Below are 25096 nucleotides of genomic sequence, written 5' to 3' on the forward strand. Positions count from 1 at the left end.
TCAAAAATACCGTGAAAGTAACATCCAACACATGACCCCAAGATCTCTAGGATATCTTTTTACCTATATCTGAATTTCAGTCTTTGCCTTCTGTAATGCAATCAGAGCAATATCCCACTAGAAGTTATGTGAGACAGTGCATCATAGTTCTTGGAGAGATTTACCATTTAGTAATCAACTCCCAAACCTTCATGATCTCCAGTTAATTCCTTGTTGGAATCCTTCTGTAAGAACACACTGCTGTGCAGATATTTTTTGTAGTAATGTCTGTTTCAGTGCATGTAATCTTCTGTATTAGATGTTGTCATATCTCAGTTGCATTGAAACACAAAAACAAGTAGATTTAGTTTTGCACAGTAACTAACAGATTCCTTCTTTGCGAGATGCAGATACATCTAGAGTTAACCCCATTACAGGCAAAAGGTTATTGATAGAGCAGGAAATGCCTTTGCACAATAAGACCATTCACTATTCTCAGATTTGTTTACATGCAACAGACACTAAGGCTTTTGCATACCATATATTAAAAAAGGAAAACAATGCCCTCAGACTTTGATTGGTGACCATGTATTTTTAAAGTGTTGCACACATACAAAAGCAGTATAAAAATAGTTTATAAAATTACAAACATCATAGGTCATAGGTCATATCTTTACATGGAATGTTACAGTGAACAGAGCAGCTACTACCTACAAAAGAAGGCATCCAAGCATGAACAGCTTCACTACACCTTATCGAGTACAAACTCATCAAGGTTCAGTCTGGTTCATTTCACTGATACTGGACTACCTGGGTACTGTTTTCCATAGGAAATCCTGCTGGTACAGTTGTACTAACAGTGCTTTGTTTTCCCCCACATATTTCTCTTTTCTTTTTGTTGGTGTGACATGTATTTGTTATGTACAAATTCTTGCATGTGGTAACATTATTTTTTTTATCAGCTTGAATCCCCAATCCGTTGTGTCTGACATGCCGATTCCTCACAGAGATGCATCGTGATGAACCCCAGTGGAAGCTGCAGGATCAGAACGTGCATACCATACCTTGGACACCATGCATCACACAGTGAATTTGCTAATAATAACAGGAAATGCCCAAAAAGCAACAAGACCCTAACTATAAGTGCCTATGCACAGAAAAACAAGTGGAGAGAGGTATAACATTGGCATATAATAACTTCAGGCCTTTTACCTGTTTGTCACCTAGTAAATCTTATCTTTTAACACAGAGCACTGTAACAAAAAAGCGTACAGATAGCTTAATTTTGCCTACAATATTCCATATTGTTCTACTCTGAGCTTTTCCATAATATATCATAGTAATTACTAATATGCAGATTCTCTCATCTAATATAAATCTTGGCCATATAAGAGTATATTTAATTTTACCTGAAATGAAACTGCTTTAAATACAAGCATACAATTAGGCAATATGTTGGTTTTCCATCAGACATCAAATGCTCTGATTTACTGTCATGGTAAATCTATTTGGTAATTCAGGTCATAGACACTGAACATCTTTCTGTCTCTGTCAAAGTCACCTTCAGACAGAACACTTCTCTGATGGAGAAATATGGGCAAAATGCCCATTTTAACAGTCTCGCTCAGTTCTGATTCCTTAAGTAACCAGGAGTTGAGCTTGTCCTTTACTGTACTTCCTGTAGAGCACAGAATTAAACATTCTGCTCGCAGTGAACAAAAGAAGTGGCCATGAAGGCTTTTATAAATTACCAGTGACAACTCATACATTTTAAGTAACAGTGAGGATCACAGTTTGAACTTCATCCATTCCCAGTCAGGGTTACATTAATACTGCTTTTGTTCACTGGACTCTCTACCCTGCTGGCAGTTCTAACAGTAAACTATAATGCTGGTAAAGACCACCTAACTCAAACTTAAATTCTAGACAATCTGATATATTCATGTAAGCACACTTGTGCTGCTTTGGAATGGAAGGCACAACACAGTGATATACAGTATCAATAAAAAGTGAAAGAAATATATAAATACAATTTTGAACAGAAACATTTACAACAGCAAAAAAGACAGAGGGCCTATCTATCACTGGCAGGGCTCTTGACTCCTCCTTTGCTAATGGATAGTCCATATTTGGTTTTAGAGTGCACTCTACAGTGTTCAAGAAATCTTCACAGATTTGTCAGCTCCAGCCATGTTATCCACAGACCATGACTCCTAGTTTAAAAGAAACGTGTAGCTGTAGATCTGTTTCTGAATCCAGTCAGCAAAATGAGTCACATTACTGTAGACACCGGGTCCTAGCACTTTAGAAAAACAGACTGACCCCCAAGAAGTCAGGCCAAATAGTGTCCAGCGTCCTTCAGACTGCTCACAAACTAGTGGACCCCCACTGTCACCCTGCAACAAATAAGAAAGAGCTGGTGTGAGTTAAACAGTTCTGACAGCATGACAGGATACGGTTAGAAAACAGCAACTCTGTCAAATGTAGAATGTTTTAATCCTCACTGTCATCATCTTACTGTTAGTTATGTAATGCAAACAGAAATTAAGGGCAGTAGTAAGAAAATTCAGCTATGTTACTAGCAAGTCATTTTAATCACCAAATATATAGTATGCAATCAGTTTCACTTGTTTCATTGTCAGTAAGCAGAGCAAATGTTTATAGTCGGTCATCCCTAGTCATCAAAACTGCTGACAGTGATTTTTTGTTTTGAACCACATGTGTGTGTGTGTGTGTGTGTGTGTGTGTGTGTGTGTGTGTGTGTGTGTGTGTGTGTGTGTAGGTAGGTGCATGAGAAAACAACACACAATTTATACATTTATACATTATTTGTGAAGCAACTCTGTTTACCTTTCCTTCTAATAAATATTGTTGCACTCATACCGCATTTACCCTTGTACAACAATAAATACATCTTGAATCACTGCCTGCTATCAAATGAAGGGTGATGCCTATGTAATTTTAAGGATTTTACTTCTGTCTTTGACCTAATTGCCCGTCATTCGCTAGACAACAGATCTTAACTGCTATTAGCATTTGCTACTGCAGCAAGGAGCAGAGTGGGATGAACCTTCACAATCCAGATGGGTTAGGGCACTGTGGAAAGAACAGAGTGAGCCAGATTTATATTCCTGAATCCGCATATTCACAAACCTTACAGAGTACTTCACAAAAACATTCACTTGAAATGGAAGCTTAATTCTCAGGAATAGGGAAAATCCATTTTTCAGTACATATTACTGTATTTTTTAATGCTGACAATTAAAACTATTTGGCTTAAAACGACTATAGCATACATATATTTTCTCTTAGAAAGTGATCCCTGCACTGCTAAGTGCAAAGGGAACATGACTGAGTTGCTTCTCCTTTTCTGTGGGATATATATGCTATTTGGCTTCCTCAGTACATACATTGGGTATGAATGAAATATTTCAATACTCTCCTTAGAAATTTGTCTCAGGCTCTTAGAAAGCGTTTTCCTTAAAAAAAAAACCCTATATTGTAAGGTTTGTAGTTTCTTGTTTTCTGCCAATAGGGTCATACATTTACTGCCTTTCTGGAGAGTCACAGCTGTATTTTTTTTCTGTACCATCAGTCATAACTTCCTCATTTCTCTCCCACAGAAATATTGGAGAGCAACAACTATTTTGTTACGTACCTTTCATCTGTCCAAATTTTCGGAGAATGTCCAGATTTTTGCCTCATATTTTTGGTCTGTTCCTCATAAAATTTGTGGTTTTCTGGCAAATCATTTAGAATTCAAATGTCTAAAAAAGGAAAGAATTTAAGTTTCAGGCTTCAAATTCTTCAAGAAATGCAAGCTAATGCAAGACCTATTATTCTAGCAAATTTCTAAGTTTATAAGAGCAGTTTTTAAAATTTGCCCCTATTGTTGCGCCTTTGTCCCCCATTATTGTTTGCCTTTGCCAAATTTCTTGCGTGAAGAGGTTGAGAAGTATGATGTAGCATCTCAGAGCAACTGACGCTGGAATGTCAGCTGTCAAGAAAGTTGATACCACAGAGAGAAGGCAGGAATGGAAATGGCTGTTTTCATTTGATTGATTACTAGATTTATTTAAAAAAAACTGACATGGGATCAGCTCAGGACATGCTTCAAAGTGATGAGCGGACAACTCCTGTTCTATGAGGGTTTGAGGGACAGGTTTTTGGAATGTGGACAGTGAGAGAGACAGGTGTGGAGTGCTTCAGATAGTCCTCGGTGTTCACACTGATCTTACAGTAGAGGAATGAGAATGCAAGCATATGGTGGGTAGTCAGCCAAAAATGTATGCAGTTTATAGCTAGCAAACAAGGTATTTATTGTGTTACAGCAGGCAAGTGGGAATATGTTTTAAGTATTAGGCTAAAGAACAGAAGACTGGAGGGATACATGTTTAGCCCCCCCCTCCCCAAAATATGCAACATTTCTGGATTTATACTTAAAAGTGTTTACATAAAGACTTTTAGATCCCCACTAGAATAAACAGTTTTCTTGGGCTGTGGAAGGTAGTTGCTTGTGGTGTAGGATGGTGACTTTGGGATCTTGGAGGAATATTTTCTGTAAATGATTTAAACTCAGTTACATTAAATGGGCTGTCTATGTACCATTCAATAATATTTATCTAGACTAGTTATGGCACCAGAGGTTTTCATACTGGAGCAGTGTAGTAGACATTCACAAGCTAAGTATGAATGTAGTTTGACTGCTTTGATGGCAGCCAAAACGCCTTTGTAGTTTACCATACAAGTTTAGGACATGTCATGAAAATACAATATGCATTTTATACATAATAATCAAGAGATGGAAGTCTGTGGTCTCTCCAGCTCTGCAGGACCTGCAAAATTTGCTAGTCAAGATGTTTGATCTGAATGTGTTTTTGGTTACAGAGACAGAGTACTTACTACATGCAAATAAATGGACTCCATGGCTTCAGAATTTAGACAGACATATGGATCAAATGTATGTAGAAAATGCAAGTTACCTTGTCCCGGATCAAACTAATACAGGAAGTGCAAGTTAAATTGTTAATATGGTGGTAAACCAAATTGTGCAGTACAATGATGGGTTACTGGTGACTCCCTCAGGGGGACTTCATCTTTAGCATGAGTAAATTATAGACTGTAAATGTAAACAAATGGGCAGAAGGTTGTGGTTTCCAGATTAAGCTGTCACTGACATGAAGAAATAGTTTGTAAGTTCTATTTGTTGCCTTTTTTTCTGCAAAGTATTAGAGGACATATTTATCTGTCTAGAAGTCAAATATTAGACTGATGTTAAATGGAGTGATTTTTTTTGTCTTGCTAAAATGCTTTTGTGCATTATGTCAAGCATGCATTAATGGTTTGTTATGAACACATTTAAAAATCATATATAAGCACTTTGTAGATGTAGAAGAAAGGGTTATTACAGTGTGTTTAAAACATGACAAAAGATATACATCAGATAGTGTCATGCAGGAAATTTAATGACACAGTATATATTGATTCTGAAAGTAATCAGTAATTCTGAGTACAACTATTCAAAGCGGGTGAATGGAAAGATTCTTCACAAGATTGGAGTACACTATAATATTATACCTCGTGGACACAGAATGCTTGTAGAAAGGAGAGATTGTAACTAGAAGCAACAATAATATAAACAATAATAACTACTGGTACTGCTGTAGGGGACATTATAATTTCATTAGAAATTAAGATATGATACAGAAATTATTTTTTTAAACTTCTGAAATAAGCGCCTCTTTAAAAGAAACTGCACTCATATAAGACTGTCTCTCCCACCTCATATCTTGAGGTGTTACATTTTTTATGCAATGTGCATTTGAGGCAAGGTCTGTGTTTCTTCTGAAAAGCATACAAAAACAATCTAGTGCAGCAATTTGAGAGCTAGGATGTGCTTTGCCGCAGTCTAAATATAATGATCCTTATACAGCATACCCTGATGACCCTAATCTGCTGGATGTAAAAGCCTGCAACTGCCACATATACATATTTTGTAGTAATAACTGCTCACTTTTTTGTTTGAAAAAGAGCCTGTTGTAGTTTCAGTTCTTATGGAAGGACAGTTGGAAAAAGCCATTCTTTCCACTAGAGACTTTGGGTGCTATTCTTAAACATTGTGCACCACTGAGCAGGCCTTGTACGCTGTAGAAAGGTGTATAAATGCCCTGTGCTACTCAATAATATTTCTTACATAATGGGTTAAAATGATGTTTACAGTTTTATTCCATTGTGTCAGTGCTGAGCTCCATGTCTAAAGTTCAAATGCAAATAACTCTCCCCAAGTAGTATGCGATTCACAGAAAAAAAAAACATCAGTATATGTGCTGGTTTTAGTGAGATAACCTTTCAGCCATGTACCTCTATATAGTGTTTTCACTGTGAGTGCTGTCACCCCTCCCGTTTCTTCTAGTATGTTGCTCAACATAAAGTACTGAGTAACATACTAGCACTGACAAGAAAAAATCCCAATAGCACCATTCCATTGCAGGAGAATCCCTACCTGCAAAGGAATTCCCTGTGCTGCAGACAAACGTGCTGGCACACACAAACCTGACTACCAGCACCAAACGGTGATGATAGTGAGCTTCCACCAGTGGTAGCTCATGGTGCCACATCTGATTACCATATTAAGGTAATGACCCAAGGTCTACAGTGCCTACAGAGTAGATCATATTTGTGACTCAAACCTAAGCATGATGGTAGACTACAGGAAAGCAGCGACAGGCGGCTTGTTATTAAAGGATATTTAAACTTACTAAATAGCTATATGTAACTACTTAGCATGGTTTTGTACCTACTAAGCTGCTTGTCCCTGCTGCACTATATAGTGCTGGCATGCCACACAGCACATCACTTCCCTATATAGAGCACAGGCGCATCTGGTACACAATGCTATACTAGGCACCCCGTGTGCCACTCATGAAGATGCAATATATATCTTACCATCATGGATAACTGCACTTCATGTCTGTAATCTTGGTAGATATTCATCATTCTCAATGCTTGCAATAGCCTTTTGGCTTAAATAGGTTGTGTCTTGCCCTGGATAAAACAACTAACCACCTTCACAAAGCTCTTTCTTCCTCCCACACCTTCACTCTGACTGCTGATTGGACAGCTCAGAGTGAGACTAGCTTCAAGACTTTTTTGCTTATGCAGAGAGAAGAACATTCTCATCCTGAACCACTAAAAAATAATGGTAACCTCAGTGAATATTGAAAACAAGCAGTAATTATGAGTAGAGCCTTTCAAAGTACTTTCACAAACAAATACTAGAGACGGTGCACAGAATGCTTGTCCACATCAGTGTATTATGTTTATGATTTCCTGACCACTCTCAACATGCATTTGATTTCCATTTCTGGACTTTCCCAAAACTAACCTCTCCAGCACCTAACTGCTCTCCCTATTTATTTTTCTTAAGTGGGTAAGGACTGGATGATATATAGAGGTTAGCATTCTTGCCTTACAGTAATCTGTTCATTTCCATTCTCAGCTGTGCTGAGGAGTCTATATTTCCTTATTGTGTCTACACATGTTTTGCTGAGTGTTCTGGTTTCTTCCCAAGTCCTAGACATGTTGTAGGTGACTTGGTGTTGCTCTAAACTGCCTATAGGTGTGTGTGTGTGTGTGTGTGTGTGTGTGTGTGTGTGTGTGTGTGTGTGTGTGTGTGTGTGTGTGTGTGTGTGTGTGTGTGTGTGTGTGATAACATTTCCTTCATTAGAACTCAATGAGTAATGCTATAGGCTTTGGTTCTACCCAACCTTGAATTGGATTACAAGGATAATAAGAGAATGGCATTTGAAGGAATCAAACTCATAAGCAGTTTAGAGCCTCAATCACTTGTGCTATAATACCAGCTGTTGTGTCCAAATGTACAAATCCGGCTTTCAGGTATTTCATGAGAAGTTTCTACAAATTCAGGTCACAATTTGGCAACAAACCTGTTGTTCATGTATGTCTCCAAGTTCTGCTAGCTATCTCCTGTAAGGCACCATCTCTTCCTGAAGTTTTATATCCCAATTTTCTGTGCTTTTCTTTGTGTATATTCTCCATTTACTGAGTGTTCACTTCTAATTACTTGAAAGAGAGGAACATTCTAGAACTGCTTTCCATTTGCAATGATGTACAATAATATATAACAGGCTACATGCCTGTTTTACACACAACCAATGTGGACTGCCTAAGAGTCAATATTGATAGAATGTGTAAATCTATCTTTACCAAAAGCTGGTGTCATATCTATTATATTAACATTATTAAAAAAATAAGTTAATCTGTTGTTAATATGTACTTTTGCAATTTTCATGTTTTGCCACAAGTAGGAAGCGAATTTGGGCACATACACAGTAGGACGTCCGAGAGCGTGTCATGAGAGACTGCAGTCTGCGGCATTTGCTTTTTTAATGACAGTTTTTAATCTTCCATTTCTCTGTTAAGATACCAATGGAGGAAGTGTAACAAAGGTGGGGTGACTAATTCATATTACTATAATTTACTTGTATACTGTGGGACTGCTGCATTGTGCACACACTATACTGGTAAAACTAGTGAGGCCAAAAAATTGCACTCTTTGTATTTATAGTGTCATCTAATAACTGTTGTTACAGTAATTTGCTTGCAGTGGATGTGCTAATAAAAAAAAAAAAAACTTTTTTATATGGCAATGGTGATCTACCAGAGTCATGGAGGTATCATACCACATATGGCATTCCAGATTTTCTCCTATTGTAAAATTATTAAATGAAACTGCCACTGTTTTTTCTGTAGCTCTTACTGAGATGTAGTCCATGTCTGTTCAGCAGTTATGTTTGCACAGCTTGCTCCAGTAATATGTTGGGTATAGCCTTGAATATGATGCAGGTGTCTAAAATTTGAGAAACAGACTCAGTACTTGAAGGGCTGATGGAGGGAGGGTGGTCGGTAATGACTGGTTCTCCTGTGTCAGTTGTTGTCAGTGGGGTTTTCTGTTGCAAGAGCATCCTGTGTCAGAGACCACAAGTCTGCAGTGGGTGCAGAAAGGGCAGTAGGTTTTCATGGAGGCAGCTCAGTGAAAGGTGGACTGATAGTGTGGAGACACAAGTAGTACCACCATTTTCAAGGATGTATAATATAAAGGAACAGCCAGGGGAGTAGGATAAAAAAAGTTCTGGATGATCACTGTTATTCTGCTACTATGTATAACCAGAGGGTCTACTCCTTTAAGGCAATCAGGAAGCCTAAAACTATTGTAATAATTGTTCTGTTTTTTTCTGTGAATAAAAATGCAACACTGTTGCAACAAAACCTATGAGATGGAACAACAAGTACCTCAAGGAATGCACCCACCCTTCCGTACTGTCCGTCCTTTTCCTACTGGTGCACTGTTATTACTGCTTTTTGCAGTTGCCCTCACACAATTCATAACAGGAATATACATGACCTTTAGCCCCAAATCCATAATCTTTTTCAAATAAGATATGGGTGGTCATTATATGATCAGTATATGCACTTGGGTAAAACTAGATAATCCAGTGTTTTTTCCCCTGAATTAAGTTTTAATTTTTGTTTTCCTGAAAAAAAATTGATGTGTACTCTGTGCCACCAACTGCATTATGCAAACTTTAAAAATAAACAGTTTTGTGGATAGTCACCTAACTGGTCATGGTGTAGGTTTAAGGACTATGACTCTGATACTTATGGTAATGTAGTACATGGAGCACCATGATTATGCTCCAATAACAGTTAAATTACATCCTAGTTCAGCACTACTCTAGCACAAGACCCAATCTTAATAGCACTCAGAAGGGAACTTAATTGTTAAGCACTGTTTATACATTGTTAAACATCAGCAATGGAATATGAAATGGCTTTGCTTGAACTCCTGCTTCTGCTTGCTGTCTGCTACATTACAGCCACTATTTTGATTCAAATTGCTTCCCCTTACACATGAAATATACAAGATTGCCAGATGCTTCCCCACTGTTTTTGTAGCACAAGACATCCATTTAAGAGAGAAAAAAAGGGAAAATATCCTGTTTTAGCAAAAAACACAAGACACAAACAATAATAGAAAAATAATAAACATGACTGATCAACTAAACCGGAGCTTTAATGCACACAATAATGAATAATAAATACTGAGTGCATTTGTCTAAAGACTTCTTCATAGTATCGAAAATGGAGAAGTCACCCATGATTACATACAAATGATGACCCAATCATGAAATAGAAACAATTAACACATCTTAAAAGTGAAGCTAATTAAAAAAAAATCTAGCAAGTAAATACCTGCTAAAGAAACCTACCATAAGAATGCAATGCATAGATGTAAATAAACCTAACTAAATTTAAACAATGCAGATGGACCAGTACCAGAATTAACAAAAGTGAATGCATAAGTAGAAATAAAAATAAAAATTAAATGTGTGGATAATTAAAAAAATATGTGTTAAATTACAAATTAATATACATAAGTAAAAAATATATTTGAACTAAATATGGCCAGGAGAATGCACAGTGACATTAAATAATACCAGCTCTGTCTTTCAGAATATTGGACATGGAAGTTGGCTCATTAATGCTTGGGACGCATGAGGTATTAAGCCTTAACTGCCAATTTAGATCTTTACATCCTAGCTGAATTCCAGGGTCTCCATAAAAAGGGGTCACAATTACCGGGTCATTTGCAAATGTGAATTTACTAAATTATGAGCAGAATGTAGAATGTATAAATGACAAGTTAGTGGGCTTCCTTCTTTTAATATCATAGATATGTTCTCTAATCCTGTCTCTTATTCTTCTGTTAGTTTTGCCAACATAGAATGCATTACAGAAATTACACAAAACCAAATACACTACATAACTTGGATGACAATTTACTTTGCCAGGACAGGGAACAGTCCGGTTGGTTATGGACTACTCTTTTTACTTTTCAAATTGTCACAAGCTGCTAGAACTTATACCACATTCAAAGCATTGAAGAGCTTCAGTCTTGCCGTCTTGCTCACAGAGGCAATATTGGAATTCATTTCTGTATCACCAATTAGAAGTGCCAGTACATAAATGAATACTGATACTGCACTACTGATTGATCAGCACCTCCCAATTGCACCCCATAACACTTTGTGCCCTTTCCTCCCAAGCTATGCCTCTGCATAAGGGATTCACTGCAAATAAATACATATCAGTTCCAGGAAGTAATTAATACATGAAGCCTGAGTAGGAAGTAAGATGTGTGGGTGGCAAATTTGACTGACTACCACTTGGATGAGCTATATTTTTTGACACTTTGACACAAAAAATTCTTTTAGAGGATTGCTGCAAGAAGAATTTTTCCTTACCACTAAGCTGCAGTGGACCCAAAGAGCATGGGGCACAGCCTCTACATGGGGGAAATGCAATGGGTTTAGCTTTGTCACCATACAACCCCCTTTTTTGGAATTTGTCCAAATGCACTTTCAACCACTCTTTCCTTGAAAGTTTGTTTGGGCATACATTCTTCATAGGAGCATAACTAAATCGGAACTAGGATAACTAGACATACCGAGAGCTCACAGGGTAATAACATTGTTAGTAAACACGGTAAAACTAAAAGCTGCACTTTCAAAAATGCATATGGTTAGTACAGAGGCACATAAGAAAAGAGGCAAAGAGAAAGAAACACTAATCATGGATAAGGTAGACTTTATGAAAATTGACAAAACAAGGACAATCTGGTCAGCCTAAATTGAATAAGCAAGGATAACTTGCTGAAACGCTGTTCAACAAATCTGTTTCTCCGAACTGGCTGATCCTCAATAGGCTCCCTGTATATATAACCTATCCTGAGGTGCTAGAGTGCCAGAACAGGTTACATTTATTTACGAAGGCTTGGGGGTGGGGCAGGATCTTTGTGTTCAGAAATATTTTGGTAAAACAACTTGGTCAAGCATGTTATGTAACACTGTGATTTGGTCATCGACTAGGGATCTGGTAAGAACCTAGCTCTTCCCAAACACTTGCTTCTATTTAATCTTTATTCATTCTTTTTAAGATCATGTAAAAAATTAAGCAAATGAAATTAAATTATGTATCGTCTTTCGACATTTTACCTACATATTCTACTCCCAGTGGGCCAGAACAATGTCAGCCTTAGCTATGACTGGCTCTGTCTTAGTCTCTTTGAAGCTACATAGCAATCGCATGCAGAACATGTCATAAACAATTTACAGCTGTGTTTTGAATAAATTATTCCTGCCATGAGTACCAGCATTTAGTTTTTGGATTTGTTTGCCCATGCTTGTGTGAAACACAAAATGGTGTCCGCCCCTTCACCATGTGATATGTTTCACTGGCACCTATACAACTATAGATGGCAGCTACTAATGGTGTAACATATCTTGCCACTTCAGAAAACATTCTATATAAATAGAAGTTATGTTCTTACCATAACGTTCCATGTTAGTTGTCTTCTTCTCGCCTTCTTTCTTGCTGGATGGGTTCGGAGCCGACCTCGGCTCCGACTCGGCCACTCTAAAAGCTCGAGAGTTGGTTCCACCGGCTCGAGGCTGCCCCTATATCCCACAATGCTAGGCGTGAATTACCTCAGATCTCGTTTGTGAGCTAGGCCCAGCTAAAAAAATAACCAGGAAAACTGGAAAATTTCCACCTCTAAAAATAAAGGGAAGAGAAAGGGTGACCTAAGCCTGACTCTAGGAGATATGCACAGCAGAGCATATACCTATCGCAAAGAGGTGGTAGAAAGAGAGGTCACAATCAAACTCCTCTAGATCTGTCCAGGCCAGGGGGAAGGAGGGTGGGACGCAAGAAAGAAGGTGAGAAGAAGACAACTAACATGGAACGTTATGGTAAGAACATAACTTCTATATGTTAAGTTGTCTATCTCGCCTTCATTCTTGCTGGATGGGACCGCGTCCCTAGCACCTTGTCCCGGGTGGCCTAACGGAACAGACTCTTGAGAACAGTGGAACCAAAGTTAGCTCTATGCCTAGAAGCTAAATCCAACTTATAATGAGAAACGAAAGTGTGAGGAGTAGCCCAAGTAGCCGCTGCACAAATGGTGTCAATAGGCAGTCTGTCTTGGAAGGCTATAGAAGTAGCCAAAGCTCTGGTGGAATGGGCTTTAGGTTTGTTAGGCAGCTTTTGGTGTCTAATTTCATAAACAAGGGAAATCAGAGATGTTAGCCATCTAGATAATGATACCTTTGAAACTGAAAGTCCCTTTCTGCCTTCTGCATAGGAGACAAACAGCTGGTCAGATTTTCGGAATTGTTTGGTTCTATCCAAATAATACCTTAACTGACAATGAACATCTAGCCAATGCAATTTTTGTTCAGACCTATTAGAATATTCTGGAAAAAACACAGGGAGGTCAATGCTTTGATTTAGGTTAGACGTCGAGGCTATCTTAGGTAAAAAGGACGGGTTGGTTCGTAAAGATAACCTGTCCTTATGAAACAACAGATAAGGAGGTCGACAGGTGATTGCATGAAGTTCTGAAATTCTCCTAGCTGAAGTAATAGCTACCAGAAAGAGAGTCTTCCATGATAGCAATTTTAAAGAACAGGAGACTGCAGGTTCGAAAGGGGGAAGAATCAAAGAACTAAGAACTAAATTTAGGTCCCAAGGAGGAGGAGAATTTCTTATAGGAGGTCTGAGTAGAAAAACTCCTTTCAAAAAGGCTTTGCAAAGCTTGTGGGACATTATGGCAGACTCTGAAATGCCCACATGAAAGTTAGAAATAGCTGCCAGTTGAACTTTAAGAGTAGAAGGAGATGAACCTGCATGAAAGAGTTCAGCTAGAAAATCAAGGACCATTTGTATGGAAGCAGTAAAAGGATCTATGTCCCTTCCTTGAGCCCAACAGGCGAAACGTTTCCACTTACTCAAATAAATCTTTCTAGTGGAAGATTTATGGGAAGCTATCAAAATATCTCAAACAGAGTGAGATATTTGAGGAAGCCTGGCTAATGTTGGAAGTGGAGGAACCAAGCAGTGAGGTTCAGAGAGGGAAGGGAGCGATGAAACTGACCCGACTGATGGATCAAAAGATCTGGAACTAGGTCCAGATGCCAAGGTCGCTCCAACAGAAATTGATGTAGAAAGGGGAACCAAACCTGTCGAGGCCAGTAAGGAGCAATGAGGATCAACGAGGCCTTCTGAGTGATAGCTTTCTGTATCACTTGAGAGATTAGTGGGAAGGGAGGAAATGCATACAGAAGTCCCCGGGGCCAAACTTGGACTAGAGCGTCTCTGCTGGGCTGGCCTGGTAAAGGGAATAGGGTGAAATAATCTTTGCACTTGCTGTTTTGGGGAGTAGCAAAAAGGTCACAGCAAGGCTGACCCCACTTGAGAAAAATTTCTCTCACAACAGAGTTTTTCAGAGACCACTCGTGAGGCATGAGGACAGCTCTGCTCAACTTGTCCGCGATTTGATTGGACTTCCCGGGGATGTGCGTTGCTATCAGAAAACGCTGAGAAGAAATCGCCCATTGCCACAGTCTGAGTGCTTCTCGACACAGGGGGTAGGACCTGGTTCCGCCTTGTTTGTTGATATACCACACTACGGACATATTGTCCGTCTGGATTGCTATCGTTCCCAAGGGAAGAGAGTCTTGAAGGGCTTGCAACGCTAAAAGCACTGCTCTCATCTCTAGAACATTTATGTGCAAGTGGCATTCGTCTGGTTGCCAAGTGCCCTGGACAGTTCTGCCCTGATAATGCCCCCCCCACCCGATCAGGGAGGCGTCCGTTGTCAAAGTAGCAACCGGAGGGGAAGGAACAAAAGGTCTTCCCAATAAGAGCTGAGGGGAAGACATCCACCACAGAAGATGATTCCTGCATGTTTGCGTGATCATAATGGTGTGGGACATCGGAAGTTGCTGGTATGACCATTGCGTGAAGAGCATCCATTGAAGGATTCTCATGTGGAATCTGGCTAATGGAAGCAGAGGTATGGCAGCCGCCATAATCCCCAACACTTTCAGAACTAACCTGGCTTTGATTCTGTTGCTGCTGAAGAGGAGCGAGACCAGTTTGTGTATGTCTGCTATTCTCTGATGTGTTAGTCTCGCAGACATGTTGACTGTGTCTAGATTTGCGCCTATGAAGGTAATAGTACGACAAGGCGACAAAACAGACTTTTCGCAATTTATTGAAATGCCTAACTTTTGACAAATGCGAAAGGTGTAGTCCCTGGCCATTAGAAGAAGATGCTTGGTGGGAGCTGTGAGGAGCCAGTCGTCCAAATATGGAAACACCTGGAATCCTTGACGTCTCAGGTGAGAAGCTACCACTGCCATGCATTTGGTAAACACCCGGGGGGCAGTGGTGAGACCAAAGGGCAGGGCCCTGAATTGAAAATGACTGGTTCCCAGCCTGAAGTGGAGGACTCTTCTGGAGCGTCTGTTCATTTTTATGTGATAGTATGCATCCTGAAGATCTATAGAGCACATCCAGCTTTTCTTTCCCAATAGGGGGAGGATGGACTGCAGCGTGACCATCCGAAATCTTGTTTTCTTGACTGACTTGTTCAAGATACTGAGATCCAGAATTGGTCTCCAGTCCCCTGTTTTCTTTGGAACTAAAAAGAACCTGGAGTAGATTCCGGATCCTAGTTGGTCTGCTGGAACTGGTTGAATTGCTCTTTTTACAAGCAGCTTTGAAATTTCTAAAGCTGCAAGATCCCTTTGAGCGGGTGGAACATCTGGAAGGGATTTTTTTGATTGGCTTGGGATGCGAACAAAGGGAATGGAATAGCCTTCGGAAATGATGGACTGTACCCACTTGTCTTGAGTCAGGGATAGCCAGGCTTCTGGGTACAGTGACAATCTGCCCCCGACTGCCTCCGAAGGTGGGCAGTCGGGCAACACCTCAGGGATGCTGAAAGGGCTTATCAGAGAAAGTTTCTCGATTGCCCTGGTTCTGCGGACCCCCCCTGCCTCTAGGGTGACGTCTACCATTGTTGTTCCCCCCTCTGCCTCTGGCGGGGAACCGACTCTGTGCGTCAGGCGAAGTCCCTTGAGATTGTTTGCGGAACCACATTTTCCCACTTTTCTGGCCTTTGGGGTAAGGCCTAGAAGGAGTAGAAAAACGGACTCCGATGGCAGAAAGAGTCTTGCCATCCGTCTCGCACCTAGTCAAGGTTTCTTTCACTTGAGGACCAAAAAGAGATGATCCATCAAACGGGGAATTAGTGAATGACATTTTAAAAGGGTCCGCAAAGTTGCATAGCCGCATCAGGCATGCCTGCATAAGGCCACACCTGTCCCTGCGGCCCTGCTCGCTCCATCAGCCGCATAAGAAAGGAGGCGCATGGAGGAGTTAGCTATGGAGTTCAGGGTAGCCAGCTGAGTGTTCATCTTGTCTTGAAATCCCGCAGCCGTAGGATCCTTCAACATGTCACTCGCTTCTTTGATCAAGTCTCTTTGAAGACGAGTAAAATGGCATAGGTAGTTCAGCGAACGCATAGCAAAGGTCGCTGACGAGAACATCCACTTCCCGTACCTGTCCATAGACCTAGATTCTTTGTTAGGGGGATGAACAGGCACTGAAGGATCAGCTAGTTCCTTCTTGGTGGCAGCAGCTACCACCATAGCATCCACAGAAACACCTTTTGTGAGAAATTGTTTGTCAGTTGGTGCTGTTATAAATTTGGAAGGTCTCCTGGGCGTAGGATCCACTGAATCAGGAGCCGTCCAGGCCTTCTTTGCAACCACCTGCATGAGGGGGTCAAAGGGGGACACCCAGGAGGTGGAAGGGCGAGAGCCAAATGCCTCAAGATACACAGATTCATCCTCCGAAGGGTTAAGGGCTGGCCAATTTCCCTCTGTTTCAGGATCTCTAGAATGTCTGCAAAGAGACATCTTCAGACGGGAACGGGGGAACCCACGTAATCCTCTAAATCTGTGTCAGAGGTGACAGACTCAGGTGAGTCTATGTGCTTCCTCTTACACTTTCTCTTCCTAGGGGGCTCCCCTGCCAATTCAGGGGAGGCCTCGAAGAGGATGAGATCCCACAGGGGATTCTTGAGGAGCTGGCTCTCTGCGGTCTGGGATGAGGGAGTGAGTCGACATAACCAAAGGCACCGAAGAGGGAGGGGCGGACGGAGCCGACTGTGGAGTCGAACAAGGTTCCAACACACTCCGCATGACCTCGAACGCACCCCTGTCCGGCAGAGCCAGAGGTCCCCGCCCGAGAAGCTGAGAACCTCCCTCGGCACCGACAGAGATGGCTCGAGGCCGATGTCGGAGCCGAACTCACCAGCGCCAAGCACCGAGAGGAGAGGGGGTCGGACAAGGGTCCGATGCCACTCACCCCTCGAGCTGACGAGGAAGCCGGCGCCGAGATTCTTCAAAAGAAGAAATCGGAGCCGACGATGGAGTCGAAGACAATTGTATCGGCTCCGTCGCTACCACAGTTTCGGTCCCGAGACGCCCGGCTCCGAGCTCAAAGGAGTCGGAGGAGGAATATTTATAGGAACAAGTTGAGGCATCGACTGATGAGTCGGACTCTGGAGCATTTGGGCCAGTGCCTCGGACTTTAAAAGTCGACTCACTACCCTCTGGAGGTCGTGATCTGAGAGCCTCGATGACCTGGAGGAGTGAGATCTGTGGCTCCGTTCAGACAGCAGGGGAGATGCTGGAGCCGAATGAACGGAGCCAAGGGACGGTGACCTCGATCTCTTTCTAGATGTCGGCTCCAATGGTCTGATCGGAGCCGACCCAGGAATCTCTAATGCCTCGGCTCCGGCCGGAGCCGAGGGAACCACAGATAATGCAGTCAAAGACTCATCGGCTCCAGCCGGAGCCGATGAAGCAGTAGGCTTCGAAGCCTTAGGCCTCGACTCTGAAGCTGGAGCCGAGGTTTTGGAAGCCTTAGAAGGTTTCCCCGATGTCACAGAAAGGGAACCTTCAGGCTTAAGCAAACCCCTTAAAATGAGTTTGTTTTTTTTCTCCTGCAGGACTCTAGGACTGAAGCCATGGCATACAGCACAAGAGTCCTGCAGGTGTAAAGGTCCCAGGCAATACACACAAGAAGTGTGACAGTCTGTCAGAGACATTTTCTGACAGCACGAGTCACACTTCTTGAAGCCTGAGACCTTTGAATCCTTGGACATACTCAAGGAACTGAAGTGTAATCACACACAGAAAACACACACACACAGATTACACTGATAGGGGTCTAAAAGGAATTATTTAAACTAAACTTCTGAAGGGTAAGTTAAGTTAAAACTTCCTAATCAAACACATACACACCCTATGGAAGGGAAGGAAGGGCCCGAAGGCCTAGGGAAAGAACTTATAAGTTCTTTAGAAAAAAAGGGGCTGGATAAAAAGTAGAAGGAATAATATCCACTACACTAAGGGGAAAGAAAAATACACTAAGCTAGCTTAAGTCTAAAGAATTTAAACTAGTCTAACTTTCACTAACCTGGAGCCGGTAGAAAACACACCTCGATCGCTGTAGCGGCAAACGAGATCTGAGGTAACTCACGCCTAGCATTGTGGGATATAAGGGGAGCCTCGAGCCGGTGGAACCAACTCTCGAGCTTTTAGAGTGGCCGAGTCGGAGCCGAGGTCGGCTCCGAACCCATCCAGCAAGAATGAAGGCGAGATAGACAACTTAACATCATGTTTTCACTAACAAGTTCTAGATTGTTGCAAGTCCATTCCTGAACTGAGGTCACTAGTGCCATTGCTGCCTAACTCTGTTACATAGGCCTAGTCCATACTTTTCAAATTTTTAGTGAACTGCATTTGCTGTCAAAGGTTTAGGTAATTTGGAGAACAGCATTTCTGCTCATGCCTGATGACACAATTGTTATGTTGCAACGTGCATAATTTTAATAGTCTTACAGTATATCAGAATCACTCTTACTACTACAGGTGGTAATATGATACTTAAATGTTCAAAGCACTGTATGGAAGAAACTAGTTACTGCATTCTCAGTACTTCTGGTGGACAGCTTGTGACAATTGTTTTCTGTACTCAGAAAAGTAAAATTAAGTTTTAATATTCAATGTGATCTGACCCAAGGAATGTTGATTACTTCACTGCATAATGATTTTATTCTGTTCTACAGTTCTTGTAATAAGTATCTTTCATATGGCAAGTCCTAACTTACCATGCAAGAGTCAACAGTTCCAGACTCGTATCCTGCACACAACATTCTGGATGTGATAGTTTTCATGTCAAAATAGGACTGGCATTGTTCAAGCGGTATGATACGAACCTCTCCTTCCTGCAGCTTAAATGGCACTGAAATAGACAAATCCAAAGTGGCTTTAGTATTTGACCAAACATAAGACATCAAAATAATGAATTGGAACTAAATTCAGTTTTCAGACAGAAATCTGACTAAAATTAAAGACTACATTGGTCAAAATGGTTTCTGTTTCAAAACAGTACAGGTCACAACAACAAGTTCAGTCATATGCAGGTTTCCAGGAAACAAATTGCGATGAGCAGCTTAAAGTACAACTGATGCGATCCATTATTTGAAAAATGTCATGTTAGTGTAAACATTTTTTAATCTAAAAAATGAGCACCACTGTTGAAAGCTGTAGTACTTAAAGAGAAAAACCAGGAGTCAGTTTAGCGCTTTCGTTCCTTTACTTCCAGAACTTCATCAGAAAAGTTCTGGAAGTAAAGGAATGGAAGCGCTAAACTGACTCCTGTTTTTTCTCTTTAAGTACTGATGAAGTTCTGGAAGTAAAGGAACGAAAGCGCTAAACCGACTCCTGGTTTTTCTCTTTAAGTACTACAGCTTTCAACAGTGGTGTTTATTTTTTAGTTTTAAACATTTTTTAATGTTTCCATGCGAAACTACAAATTTCTTTTTTTTTTGACTGTTTTAATAAAACAGCAGACAAAATCTTTTATTTGTAGGTGTAGAAGTATTTTAAAAACTGATTGCAGGCATCAGCCTCTGCATAGCTAACAAGAAGAGAAGCTAACAAGAAGAGAAGCTCCCCAAGATTCAGGTAAGGATCAAAACAAAGAAACCCTGTGCACAAGAAAAGCCAGACTAAACAAACCCTGTCCATAAGACATGCATAAGGACCAAACCAAAGAAACAATGACAAGCAGAGCAACATCTAAACTATTTTCACACCTTCTTTTATTAACAATTATTTGCCAAGGAAGCAGTTGCTTCTTTTCCTGCAGAGCTTCAGCACATTGTCTCTTAAAAACTCCTTGCCACACAGCTTTTTCACCACCAGAATAAACATTCTTCACCCTCATTTCACTTTATCAGTATACCATCCACCATGTTGCTGCTCTAATTTTATCAAAAAAGTCTGAAATCAGTTTGCCATAGAGGAAATACCAAGTAAGATGCAAATAAATGAAGGAAAGTTCCACAAAGGTCCAACAATAGCTGAAAGTATGAATCAGCCAGAGAAACCACTGCAAAACACAGGAAACATCTATGCCAAGGTATTGGCAAACCTCCCTATATGAATGGCAGATACACAAATTTCCTTTGGGAAAAAAAAAAACAAATGGTTCAGCACACTGGGTCTTGAATACACAATGATAAGCAAATAATGATCTCCACCCAAACACTCCTGAAGACTCTAGACAAGAATAAATCATGTCCGTGGGTGCCAGATGCAAATGCAGCACACTAGGGTCAACACTTTAAAGTGTATCACTAACATGTAACTCACCAGGGGCAACACTTTCAAGTGTAATCACTAACGTGCAACATACCAGGGCCAACACTTTAAAGTGTATCGCTAACGTGCAACACACCAGGGTCAACACTTGCAAGTGTATCACTAATGTGCACCAACAGGGTTTTGGATTTAATGACTGACACCCCAGCATCTCTGGGATTTCTCCTTTCCCTGAGACAAAGAGACCTAGGAGTTAGTATTCATAAGTAGCAGAGGTACGTGGAAATTGGGTGGATATGGTGGTGGTAGTGGGGGTGGGTTGCCTCTGGGCTTCTCTTGCTTGCTCTTGTTATAGTTCTAGGAGTATTGAATATGCCTACTTTTTTTCTGATTCCATTTATGACTTTCAGTCATAGAAGTGTTACATATAAGTCCTTTGCTATAACTAGTGAAGTCTGGCTTGTTGACTTGATAGAATTATTAATGATAATTAACGATCTAATGAGCATATCATTAATTTATAACCTAATGACATAATAACCAATTTCCATGCAATTTCTTCAAAAAAGGTGAAACAAAGAAATGAATGATCTGCACTGTCGTTGCCATCCATTTTAAAACAGAAAAGGAAAATTTTAAATTACAAAAATTAAGGAAAAATATCATTATATTCTTCAGTCATATCTAGAGTTTCAAAAAGTATATGCTCCGTAAAAGACACATGTAATAACTGAAATATTATTCCTACCAACAAGATAGTTTATCTTTTTTGCAAAACCCCTGAGGCACAATGAAAGACTGTTTTATTTACTATTCAGAAAGAGAGCACTTTCTGATATCAGATGGAATTCTTGCTTTGACTCTTAATAGATAAACATTCTATCCTCAGAATATTGAACTTGATATAGACCTTGTCTTTAAGTTTTAACAGTTGCTTTAGATCATTAGTAAAGCAGAATTTAATGCTCTTTTAACTCTGTGCATTTAAAAAGGCAATAGTTTATCTGAAATATGCCCAAAGAAGATTCTGGAAATCTAGAATATCAGACTAGCTTGTGTTATCAAACCTATTTTTTATTTAACATTTGTTAACCAGGAAAGTCAGACTTGGAATGAAGCCAATTTTCAGCAGAGGCCTGGGGATAAACACTCCAGATGCATGTCGTTCTAATGTGGAAGGAAACCGGAGCACCTGGAGGAAACCCACATGAATACAGGGAGGACATGCAGACTCCACACAGAAGGCACCCCAGCTGAGAATCGAACCGTAGGACCTCTTTTTCTGAGGCAACAATGCTACAGCTGCACCACTGTGCCATCCAAACATAATTAAAAGACTAGCTGAACAAGATTGTTATTTAATCTGATAGTAATTAAACTTGTACGATTGGGGTGAGAGGACTCATGGGGAGTGGTAGACAGTTGCTGTTAGTCATCATTCCACTGTAGTTGGTCAGGAAGCCTAACAGAATTAAATCAATATGCAAGATGCATGCATCTACATATCATATCCTATCATCTTGCAAGGACCCTGGTCCCTCCAGCGGACACAAATACTGAATCCTCACCTCAGGACACAACAGCCGGCAGATGGTTAGGTCATTTTGTTTCTTTCCTCAGTTCACCCTTCCAATGTACTGGATCTGTTCCCAAAATCTGAGTTACCTGTGACACAGACACCCTGTCTCTGCATCAGCAGGCCATCTATAAATATGGACAGTTTAATATCGAGACAATTCTGTTGTTACAAGAAATGTCTTGACCTAAGCTTCTAAGGCCTACTATAAGTGGTGGAACCTCTTTAAATTACAAATATCTCTGCTGTGTGTGATACATCCTCAAAATTCTATACCAAGTCATACACAATTCTCCAAATTCCACACACACATAACCTAATGCACACCAATGCTATGATCCATTTAACTAATAAAAGTTCCTAGCAGAATAGTTGCCTTACTTCTGTTGCCCACATGCCCCCAGCCTGTTATGTAGCAGTAGGTATCAGGCTTGGCTACTTGATCCTTGCTGGGTAAGCAGACAGGCCTTACATAACTGGTCTCATTAATTTCTTCATCCAGTTCAATAATGCTGATGTCATAATCAACCACAGCACGGTTATAACGAGGGTGAAGGATAATCCGCTTCACTGTTCTTGTTTGCGAGAAAGCAGACGGATGGTCCAAATTGTTAATACCAAACAAGACTTTCCACACAGCAGCATTTTCTCTCCTATAGAAAGAAAGAGAAAAACAGAGAGACAGAGAGAAGTAAAATTAAAAATTGAAGGGACTCTGCATATTACATTTTATACCAGCTTAATGATAATGTACCAAAAAAAGGTGAACAGTGATTTGGAGGATGAGATGAGGTTGCCTGATTATGGATGTCTGCATGTTTTTAGTATGTAAATTTTGAGACTGGTTATGTCTCTCCTTTGTAAACTGTTCCTAATATAGTCTGACGTCCCTGTACTGATTGCCCCTTCTCTCACGTAAAGAGTCCTGCTCTACTCTGTCTCAGCATGAACCAGTTTATGTCTTCTTTCTGACAGTGGACTGATTACCTAATACAAATGGAGTAGCGCAATCTTAATCAAACCTTTTTTAAACTAACGCAGTTTATTAATTTTTTTTCATAAACAATGACAAAATATCACAGTGATTAAAAACATGTAAATGCAGAGATAAAAAAAAAACTATAGCACAAGCAGTATGAACTATTGGGTGGGATTCATAAACATTGTTCCGTACGAAATAAGGCTGCTATGCAGTCGAATGCCATACCAAAGTCCTATACGATTCATAAGAACTTGTAAGACCTTGTGTTCAATCTTACCTCATTGTGCAGTCACAATATTCTTTTGATGGGGAGTACATGCAAATAACTCATGCAGGGTCATAAGTGATTCAGAAGAACCACAGTAGTTTAAGGCAGTTGTTGATTAGTAATTTTTTTTTTTGTACTGGCGAATATTGCAAACATTTCAGGTGGAGTAAGGAATCAGTTTCATGCAATGCATGACTCCTCATGATATGGGAAGGGTTGGCTGCTGGGGGGGGGAATAACCAAATACCCATATAAGTTGTCTGTTTATTAGTGTTTATTGGACATTATATCCAAAATCTAACCCAAACTAGAATTTAGGAGAAGCAACAAATTAGACTTAATGAGATCAAAATAGTAGGTTACATCACCAGTATCTTGATATTTTTGTTTTGTTATGTTAGGCAGCACACTAGCAGAAACAAAATTAAGAGCACAGATTCAGCCAGTGCCCAAATAGTTATAAATTTCATGAATCAAATTTCACAAAAGTGATTTTTTTCCCCATATTTCCATCTTAGGTAATATCATGATGGGCCTACTATAGTATATATGGTACACCCATTTTTGCCTTGCGTTTTGAAGAGAGATTTTTTTTTTTCTAAAGTAGGTCTCCCCTCCTGGAATGAGTTACTTGGAAGCTTTCAAGCCATGTGACATTTAAAGAAAATATTAGTTTGTTGTTTCTACCTGGGGTGGTACAGTTGTGCAGCAGTAAGTACTGCTGCCTCATAACACTTGGTTGTTAGAGTTCATTTCTTCTGTGGGTGCCTTCTGAGCAGAGTCTACATGTCCTCCCTGTGTCTTTGTGGCCTGGTTTCTTCAGACATCATGATGACATGAAGTGGGTGAAATGGCATTCTTCCCAGTTGTCTGCACGTGTGTGTGTGTGTGTGTGTGTGTGTGTGTGTGTGTGTGTGTGTGTGCGCGCGCATCCTGTGATGGGTTTGCACCACATGTGGGATTGCTTCTGTATGGTTTTGTGTATGTGTGTGTTTTGCATCCTGTGGTGGGTTTGCACCCTATTCAAGATTAGTTCCTCTGCTTTGAGACTGGTGTGTGCTGTTACAGGCAAAGGCTTCCCCATGATCCTGAAGCGGATTAAGCAGGTAATCAGAGAATAAATTAATGAATGACTTTTCTCCCTGGCACATTATGAATGCTCTTCAGATCCTGGATAATGTCTGCAGATGTTTAAGCCTTTAGCTTATTTTAGGTATACTGTATCTACTCAATGTACCTTTGTGATTCCTGTATTTTGTTACCTGCCTTTAATTTTAGCATGCTGTTTTCTTTGCGCATGCCTTGTTCATAACTTGTGGCAGAAAAAAGTCTAACTGAATAAACAAACGTAACGTGTTCTGTGATGTAGCCAGATTCTGGTATAATAAGCCTTTAGAATGCAAGCATTGTTTCACTGTTCCCATTTGTTAACCATAACTACAGCAAAAAGAAATGCTAAGCTATGATAATTTCATACTAGTGATGCTAAAGAATTCAATATGGTTTTGATAATGCCATTTCTAAGCCACATTCTGATAAAGCTATTTTATACAAAAATATCTGGCATGCAAACTTCATGTTTACTGTAACAAAAAAAAAAAAAAAAAAAGAAAGAAACTAAGCAATTATTTCACTGGGGATGCATCTCTTTGTTCAGAATGTTCCAGTTACATGTTTGCCGAATA

General features: G+C 40.2%; 1 protein-coding gene across 2 annotated transcripts in view; it reads right to left on the minus strand.

Moving 5' to 3' along the window:
* Window positions 1-2008: 2008 nt before the first annotated feature.
* The window catches only part of CORIN (corin, serine peptidase), a 1415152-nt gene continuing 1392064 nt past the window's right edge, over window positions 2009-25096 (minus strand). For both annotated transcript variants that reach the window (XM_044061411.1, XM_044061410.1), the window contains 3 exons: window positions 22543-22814; window positions 19088-19221; window positions 2009-2375 (listed from right to left, as the gene is read on the minus strand). In XM_044061411.1, the coding sequence (XP_043917346.1) occupies window positions 2193-2375; window positions 19088-19221; window positions 22543-22814 (589 nt within the window). In that variant the 3' untranslated portion in view covers window positions 2009-2192. The remainder of the gene's footprint in view (window positions 2376-19087; window positions 19222-22542; window positions 22815-25096) is intronic.

Source organism: Protopterus annectens, chromosome 2.part0, assembly GCF_019279795.1.
Source record: "Protopterus annectens isolate FY-2018-M chromosome 2.part0, PAN1.0, whole genome shotgun sequence".
Taxonomy (NCBI): Eukaryota; Metazoa; Chordata; order Ceratodontiformes; family Protopteridae; genus Protopterus; species Protopterus annectens.